The 9,658-nt window shown below is 39.8% G+C and overlaps 1 protein-coding gene across 7 annotated transcripts in view; it reads right to left on the minus strand.

Annotated features, from left to right (window-relative positions):
• cdk11b.S (cyclin-dependent kinase 11B S homeolog) overlaps positions 1 to 3,412 on the minus strand; it is a 47,309-nt gene extending 43,897 nt beyond the window's left edge. For 6 of the 7 annotated variants that reach the window (XM_018226948.2, XM_018226950.2, XM_018226949.2 and 3 more), the window contains exons 1-2: positions 3,253 to 3,412; positions 1,300 to 1,430 (exon numbers count right to left, since the gene is read on the minus strand). In XM_018226948.2, the coding sequence (XP_018082437.1) occupies positions 1,300 to 1,410 (111 nt within the window). In that variant the 5' untranslated portion in view covers positions 1,411 to 1,430; positions 3,253 to 3,412. 7 annotated transcript variants of the gene reach the window in all.
• Positions 3,413 to 9,658: the final 6,246 nt, after the last annotated feature.

Raw genomic sequence — 9,658 nt, forward strand, 5'->3', positions numbered from 1 at the left:
TACTGTATATACTGTACTTGAATGGCTGCCCCCATGGCTACACAGCAGCTTGTTTATATAAACTATAGTAGTGTTTCTGAAGCAAAACCAGTACAGGGCAACAGTATACTTTATAGTCATCCCTTCAAAACACTAATTTTTTGGTGTTAATGTTCCTTTTAGAAATAAATTATATGTATGGCTAGAATTTACATTATTTTCATTTTAGGAGATATAGACAATATATAGTGAATAAAGTACCCCCTCTTGTAAAATATAAGGATATTATAAGTTACCGAGGAGTTTCATGACCATATAAAAACACGAGGCTGAAGGAACTCCTCATATTTTGCAACTGGGGGTACTTTATTAATTATAATACACAAATTTCAATGAGTCATGTGACAGAAATGACATCAGAACTCACCGTTTATAAGGATATAATTTACAAGATATTCATGGCTTTTGTGTATTATAATGAAATATAGTCACGAATGGTGACAGGCTGTTTTTATTCATGTGGATGACAGGTTGCATGGTAAGATAATGAGCATTTCTAACCCAATGTATAGTATGTTAGCTGTAAGACAAAAGATTGAATGGGAGAACAGTGCTGATAAACATGCTCCAATGAAAAAAACCCTTTTCCTTCCAATAAAGTGTTTTTATGCAAACAGGATATGAACATTATTTTTATTATTTTAGCTGTTGGTCCTTTAAAATAGATCTCGTCCTATGTTGGTTTGTCTTTAAACATACGTTAGTTTCCATACTGTAGTACTGTAAGGTACATCTCCAAGCCAAAAAAGGGTGTGGACACCCCTTTTAATTAGTAGGTTTGGCTTTTATTTAGCAACACCCACTAATTACAGGTGCATAATTTCCAGCATACAGCCAAGCAATTCCTTTGACAAAATTTGTAGAAAGGGATGTACTGAACTCATCAAATCAATGAGACATCAAATCACTGTACTATGAAGTCACCTTTTCCACTAAACAGTTTGCCAAATTTCTACACTGCTACACATGTCCTTGTCATTAATTAGTTTTATTACTGTGAAAAAGAAAGAAGTTTAGAAACAACTGTTCAGACTTAGTGCTTAAGTCTGAAATCTGGCCCTGTACCTATGGTTTAAAATGTTAAAAAAATAAATAAATAAATAAATAAAACTTATGGGTATTTTTTCTTTTTTTTGCATCCATATACAGTACTTAAAGTCTTCAAATAGGGTGTTTATTGACAAATGAAATTTAAAACGGTTCACACCAAAATTCCTCATTAATACATCTTTTAAAAAGAACATAACAAATGATACCTACATTTTTGTTGGGATTCACTTCTGTTTTTTCTTCTTGTTCCTTTCTCCTCTTTTTTTCTTGCAAAATTTCGTCCAATGTTTTTACTTTCCAGGTGTCTTTTTCATCCCCCATTTGGAGTTAAACAGCCAGAACTAGAAGATATAGATTTGCTATAAGATTTTTTTTTGTTATCGGTTTACTGAACTCTGTCTAAATGGAAGCCTCTGTGTGAATCTCCCCCCGTTCCATTTTTTCTCAACCAGGATTCTTATCAACTACATTTGAAAACAAAAAAAAAAATGAAGAAAAGACTTCATCACCGATCATATAATACTTACTATTCTAAACCTCACCTGCACTATATTAACAGCAGAAAATAAACCCGTAGGAATAATCTAGTGGTATTTGCATCAGAATTGTTTGGTTTTGGCATAGAAGGCAAGATCAGTTTTGTTCAATCACCTATGTACAGGGATCAGTACAGTTAAGAAAAACAGATCAGGGACGGCCAACCTGGACTTATCTAGATGTTTCTCACAACATCCAAATTAAAGAAACAGTAACACCAAAATATGAACGTGGTATGTCAGCAGCTATCTGGTTAATAGGAGCTAATTTACTCTATGAACAAGGCAATGGTTTGAATGAGAGACTGGAATATGAATAGGAGAGGGCAGAAATAGAAGGAATAAAAAGTAGCATTAGCAAAAGGATTGCAGCCTCATAAAGCAATAGTTTTTAGGCTGCAGCGGGCAGTGACCCCCCAGTTGAAAACTGGAAAAAAAGGAAGAAGCAGCCAAATAATTGTAAAATTATGAAAGTGTATCCAAATAATCAAAATATACTGTACTGTTGCCCTGCACTGGTAAAAGTTTTGTGTTTGCTTCAAAAAGACTATCATAGTTTATATAAACAAGCTGCTTTGTAGCCATTCAAGTTGGAAAAAAAAAGGTGAAAAGGCACCGATTACATAGCAGATTAAAGATAAGATCTATACAGGCCCGGACGGGCCATCTGTGGGTTCTGGCAAATGCCAGAGGGGCTGCTATATGGTTCCATAGAAAGTGACCATATAGTGGGCTGGTAGGAGGCTGTTTTGGGCTGGTAGGGGGGCTGTTTTGGGCTGGTAGGGGGGCTGTTTTGGGCTGGTAGGGGGGCTGTTTTGGGCTGGTAGGGGGGCTGTTTTGGGCTGGTAGGGGGGCTGTTTTGGGCTGGTAGGGGGGCTGTTTTGGGCTGGTAGGGGGGCTGTTTTGGGCCTCTGTGTACTTGGAATTGCAGGGCCTATTTTGACTCCCAGTCCAGGCCTAGATCTATAGACTAGAATGATGTTTTACCAGGGTTATCGGCTGCTATTTTCTGCCCTGGTGGCTGTGACTTTTGAAACAACAGAAGTGTTTTGCTGGCGCACAGCAGCCTTGTGTAACATTTAAATAATACAAATGCAATGAAATTGAAAAGTCAGAGCCATGAGTAGAGAAGGGGATTACTACTGCTGTCAATTGCAAATACATTTAAACAAAGATTACAATTTGTAATGAATGTATACTGGAAAGCAATTTAGATCATGTAACATTTTATTTTTGGCTTTAAATTCATTATGAAGCAGTCTAAAGGCAAATATCTCATTGGAAGGGGAATGGTCATTGGATCAGGGCCGACCAGGAGAGCAAGTCTCTGAAGCATCGCACAGAAACAAAACAGCCCTCATTTTATTTTCAGAAAAAGTTAGAATATGATCTATTTATTTTTTTCCTGCAACTTTGTAGTGAGGAAAAAGCTTAAGACGTCTCTTTGTTTATTACGGTGGCCAACTAGTCCGCTGTTTTCCAGATCGCGAGTCACAGCCCTGGTAAAGGCACAATTCCCAACATACCCGACAACCGCGGAACAAGATAAGACGGATGGCGATAATTTTACATGTGCTAAAATGCAGCAGCGACAAACTGATTAAAGGGAGAAACACCATCACTGTACCTGAAACTCCTACGTTTTCTCCGCTCTAGCCCGCACACCAGACGAAAAGGAAAGCCTCACGGCTCAGCCCTTATGCGTAATTTCCGGCGCGGAATTCCCTTTAGAGCGAACCAATTTTTCTCTGTTTCGGCGATTATTTAGTGCGTCACTTCCTACTCTCTGTAGAGATGCCGATGTGGGCTAGTTCCTATCCTAGGAAAGGACCTGACATCGCGGTCATGTGATCCTACCATGTGACCGCTCCACTGCGGCTTACCTATTCGTGAGCGGCAAATTCAAACATGGGAAAGTGGTAAAGGTTCTAGTGGGTGGCTGTGGACTCTTGGCAGGACCTGCAACTTAATTCCCAGGGTCGCCCACTTGTATTGTAGGTTTGGTACAGGTTGTAACCTCTACCTCAGGTTTTAGGGCAGTTCATTGTGTCTCTGGATGATTGAAGAAATCACTGCCTCTGAATTTGTGTGGGGTGAGGGGGGGATCACAGTGAATTAATGTCAGCTAGACTCTATTCAATATTTACACACCCAAATGCAGCTACAAGATTGTTGTTTTTTTTACCATTACTCTCGCACAATTACGGTGCAACAATGGCAAGATAAAAATGAAAGGCGAGACATACTGACACAGCTATAATAATATCATATTCATTAACCATAAACAGCTTTGCTTTTCTGCCAGGCACTGAAAGTCTGCCTTAACCCTTTCCCTGCCAGCCGTTTTGTCCTAGATGCGAACATCTACTGCCAAGCAGTTTTTAGATATTTTGCACTCTTTCACTTTAAGGGCCTTTCCTGGGGTGGTCTTTTAGTTAACCCAGGAAAACAATATATTGTTTTTTTCAGGACAACCTGAACTTTCACAATATGCAAGAATTTTGGTGTAATTCTACTTCTGTAAAAAAATATTGGATTCTAAGTGTCAAATAAAATGAAAAAAATCATGTTTCGCGAAGAACAATCACATATATCAGAAACATCATTCATTTTATGTACGAGAACACAGCCGATTTAGAAAGGTCTATGTCTCCTGAACGCGACAATACCAAATATATATAGTTTTATGGAGATTTCTCACTTGTATAGCTCAAAATCTACAAGCAGTACACAACCAAATTTCCAAAGCAACGCTCCCCAAACGGCATACTTTTGATTTCAAGGCCAAACATTCCGCTAACAGTAGGTTTACCCTAGAAAACTACCCATTACTAGAAAGAACAGATTCTGGTGAATCAAAAATGGGTAGAAATATCTTTGTACTCCAAACTACCAAGTTGCAATTGTTTCCTAAAGTTATAATGTTTTATAGAAATTGGTGAATTTTTTGAAAAATGACCTCAAAGCTTCCACTCTACAGCAACATATCTCCCACACATCATTAGGTATCAATGTAAAACACCCCAAATATAAAATCCTGGGTCCACTGAACAGTTTGATGCCCAATATGAATAGATGTACCCAAGCACGTGGCATAGGGGGCCCCAAAAGGAAGACCCCCGTTTGTTCTGTCATTTCAGATACTGCAAAATCAACACATTTACATAGTTTTGGGGGGCGGCAAAGGTAGAAAAAAGTACGTTCACCCCAGAAAACCATATATTTTCGGAAAGTACACATTCCCCTGAATCCAAATTGGGTATGCATGTCTTTCTACACCAAAGTACCAAGCGGCAAACCATTCCTAAATTTGGTGATTTTGGCGACATTTCCAAAAATCACCTAAAAATTTCTACCCTGCAGCATCGTATTTCCCACATACTTTTAGGTATCAAGAGAAATCACCCCAAATATGAAAGCCTAGGATCCTCTGAACAGTTTGATGCCCAATATGTATAGGTGTACCCAAGCAAGTGGCATATAGGGGCCTGAAAAGGAAGACCCCCATATGGTCTGTCATTTCAGATACTTCAAAATCAACACATTTACATCGTTTTGAGGGGGGCAAATGTAGAAAAAAGTAAGTTCACCCCAGAAAACCATATATTTTCGATAAGTACACATTGCCACGAATCTAAATTGGGTATGCATGTCTTTGTACTCCAAAGTACCAAGCCGCAAATCATTCCTAAATCTGGTGATTTTGGTGACATTTCCAAAAATCACTTAAAAATGTAGCATCGTATTTCCCACATACTTTTAGGTATCAAGATAAATCACCCCAAATATGAAAGCCTAGGGTCCTCTAAACAGTTTGATGCCCAATATATATAGGTGTACCCAAGCACGTGGCATTTAGGGGCCCCAAAAGGAAGACCCCCATATGGTCTATCATTTCAGGTACTGCAAAATCAACACATTTACATTGTTTTTGGGGGGCGGCAAAGATAGAAAAAGTACGTTTACCCCAGAAAACCATATATTTTTTGAAAGTACGCATTCCCCTGAATCCAAATTGGGTATGCATGTCTTTCTACGCCAAAGTACCAAGCCGCAAACTATTCCTAAATTTGGTGATTTTGGTGACATTTCCAAAAATCACCTCAAAATATCTACCCTGCAGCATCGTATTACCCACATACTTTTAGGTATCAAGAGAAATCACCCCAAATATGAAAGCCTAGGGTCCTCTGAACAGTTTGATGCCCAATATGTATAGGTGTACCCAAGCACGTGGCATATAGGGGCCCTAAAATGAAGACCCCCCCCTTGTATGTTCTGTCATTTCAGGTACTGCAAAATCAACACATTTACATCGTTTTGGGGGGGCAAAGGTAGAAAAAAGTAAGTTCACCCCAGAAAACCATATATTTTCGGAAAGTACACATTCCCACAAATCTAAATTGGGTATGCATGTCTTTCTACTACAAAGTACCAAGCCGCAAACCATTCCTAAATTTGGTGATTTTGGGGACATTTCCAAAAATGACTTCAAAATTTCTACCCTGCAGCATCGTATTACCCACATACTTTTAGGTATCAAGACAAATCACCCCAAATATGAAAGCCTGGGGTCCTCTGAACAGTTTGATGCCCAATATGTATAGGTGTACCCAAGCACGTGGCGTATAGGGGCCCCAAAACGAAGACCCCCATATGGTCTGTCATTTCAGGTACTGCAAAATCAACACATTTACATTGTTTTGAGGGGGGCAAATGTAGAAAAAAGTAAGTTCACCCCAGAAAACCATATATTTTCGGAAAGTACACATTCCCACGGATCTAAATTGAGTATGCATGTCTTTGTACTCCAAAGTACCAAGCCGCAAACCATTCCTAAATTTGGTGATTTTGGGGACATTTCCAAAAATGACTTCAAAATATCTACCCTGCAGCATCGTATTACCCACATACTTTTAGGTATCAAGAGAAATCACCCCAAATATGAAAGCCTAGGGTCCTCTGAACAGTTTGATACCCAATATGTATAGGTGTACCCAAGCACGTGGCATATAGGGGCCCCAAAAGGAAGACCCCCATATGGTCTGTCATTTCAGGTACTGCAAAATCAACACATTTACATTGTTTTTGGGGGGCAAAGGTAGAAAAAAGTAAGTTCACCACAGAAAACCATATATTTTCGGAAAGTACACATTCCCACGGATCTAAATTGGGTATGCATGTCTTTGTACTCCAAAGTACCAAGCCGCAAACCATTCCTAAATTTGGTGATTTTGGGGACATTTCCAAAAATGACTTCAAAATATCTACCCTGCAGCATCGTATTACCCACATACTTTTAGGTATCAAGAGAAATCACCCCAAATATGAAAGCCTAGGGTCCTCTGAACAGTTTGATACCCAATATGTATAGGTGTACCCAAGCACGTGGCATATAGGGGCCCCAAAAGGAAGACCCCCATATGGTCTGTCATTTCAGGTACTGCAAAATCAACACATTTACATTGTTTTTGGGGGGGCAAAGGTAGAAAAAAGTAAGTTCACCCAGAAAACCATATATTTTCGGAAAGTGCACATTCCCACGAATCTAAATTGGGTATGCATGTCTTTGTACTACAAAGTACCAAGCCGCAAATCATTCCTAAATTTGGTGATTTTGGGGACATTTCCAAAAATGACTTCAAAATTTCTACCCTGCAGCATCGCATTACCCACATACTTTTAGGTATCAAGAGAAATCACCACAAATATGAAAGCCTAGGGTCCTCTGAACAGTTTGATGCCCAATATGTATAGGTGTACCCAAGCACGTGGCATATAGGGGCCCCAAAAGGAAGACCCCCATATGGTCTGTCATTTCAGGTACTGCAAAATCAACACATATACATAGTTTTGGGGGGAGCAAAGGTAGAAAAAAGTACATTCACCCCAGAAAACCATATATTTTCGGAAAGTACACATTCCCGCGAATCCAAATTGGGTATGCATGTCCTTGTACTCCAAAGTACCAAGCCGCAAGCCTTTCCTAAATTTGGCGATAAAAGCAACAGTTTTTACATTTTTGAAAATTGCCTAAAAATATTGCAATTGGCCGCATTTATCTCACCCAATTTCTTACATACAATTCTAAAACACCATAAATACTAATGCCAAGGGTCAACTGAACCGTTTGATGCCCAATATGCATTGATATACCAAGGCAGCTGGCATGTGCGGACCCCAAATGAAAATAGTGCATATGATTTTTCTCCGCTGCCGATTCGCCTTCTGTGAACATAGACCCTTGACTTCATATTATGTGCCTCAAGACCCTCCTAACAGCAAAGACCCCCCCAAAACCATATATTTTTGGAAAGTACACATTCTGACGAATCCAAAAAAGATAAAGACGTCTTTCTACACCAAACTGCAAAGCTTTTCTAAACGCAGAGGTTTTTACATTTCTGAAAATCGCCTAAAATTGTTGCAGTTTGCCGCATTTATCGCACACAATGTTTTACGTATAAAGAAAAATCACCCTAAATATGGATTTCAGAGGTCTACTAAATAGTTTGATGCCCAATATGCATAGATTTACCAAAGTATGTGGCGTGTACGGACCCCAAATGAAAAACATGCCTATGAATTTTCACGCTAGCCAACTAAGCTGCAGAAAAGAGAGCCCCAACTGTGCGTTATGTGCCATAAGACCCCAAAACTGTAAAAAGACCCCCAAAAACCCATATATTTTTGGAAAGCATATATTCTGGCGAATCAAACTAAGTAAAATAAATCTTTCTATACCAAAGCACCAAACAGCAAAACTATACTAAAGATACATAAGGAACAATAATGCATGGATAAAATTGCAATAAAACCACAAAAATAGCGTAAATCAATGAAATAACAAAATAATTGATCCGACAGCGTAATTAGTGGCCGAAATCGATTATCCAATAGTCACTCTGTCAAAATAACATGCTTTTAGGCAAAACAAACAGTACAATGAATAAGTAAAAAAAAACAAAAACACCTGTTTGTGAGTTTTTGTGTATACATATTTGTGGACTAATAAAAGTTGTCTGGGTGTGCAAATACATGTAATTAAGTGTAAATAAGTGTACAAAATCGACCAAGTGTGCTAAAATAAAAAAATAAAAAATACAAATTTTTTCTAAAATGTTTATGTAAGTGTATAAATGTACTGTAGGTATGTGTAAGTGCAGGTAAGTGTGTAAAAAAACGTGCACTTACCGTTTTTGTAGCAGGAGGATCGCTGGAACCGAAGGAGGACTCCTGGCAGCGTGTCTGCAGAGTTACTGCGCAGCAGGAAGTGAGTGGGCGGGTGGTGCGACGAGGAGGAGGTAAGCCAGCAGCAGCAGCGCTTACATTGCGCTTCTGCTACTTTGAAGTCAGATCTGCGACAATCGCGTCGCAGATCGGACTTGACAGCCCCCCAGCCACGTTGCCCAGGGGGCTGTCTACCTTCCTGACTCTCTGCAGAGGCGGCAAAAGCCGCCGATGCAGAGAGAAGGGCTCAGCTGCAATAGAACGTACGAGGTACGTTCTTGGCAGCCTGAGCCCTGAACCGCCAGCACGTACGCCGTACGTGCTTGGCGGTTAAAGGGTTAATGGAGAAGAATGATCTGTAGTTCATTTACAGACAGAGATCTAAGCAGGGCTGTCATTAAATGGGGACGGGGGTCCAGTCAGTGGTCCCTGGTGATCTGATGGGGGCCCTGGTTCTAAAGCTGCTTATGTTTATAGTTTATTAGTGTTGTTTCAGAATGTACAAGTTTGATATGTATGCGATTGGCTGTCAGTTACTGGTATATCATGCCTTATCTCGGTGACATCACTCCCAGCTCAGCTCTGATTGGCTGAAAGCTGCAAGGAAGGTGATTTAACGGCTCAGGTACAGATGACCGTTATTTCATTTCTGGATTCAGGGGTAAGTGCAGCAGATCCATACACTGGGAACAGGGGGGCTTATTTAGATGATACAAAGGGCAATTTCGGGTGTTTTGTCACCCATAATTTATAGTAGCTTGGGTAGTGGGGCCATTGCTCCCAAAATTGCCCCACTGCCTACC

The sequence above is a fragment of the Xenopus laevis genome, chromosome 7S, assembly GCF_017654675.1.
Source record: "Xenopus laevis strain J_2021 chromosome 7S, Xenopus_laevis_v10.1, whole genome shotgun sequence".
Lineage (NCBI taxonomy): Eukaryota > Metazoa > Chordata > Amphibia > Anura > Pipidae > Xenopus > Xenopus laevis.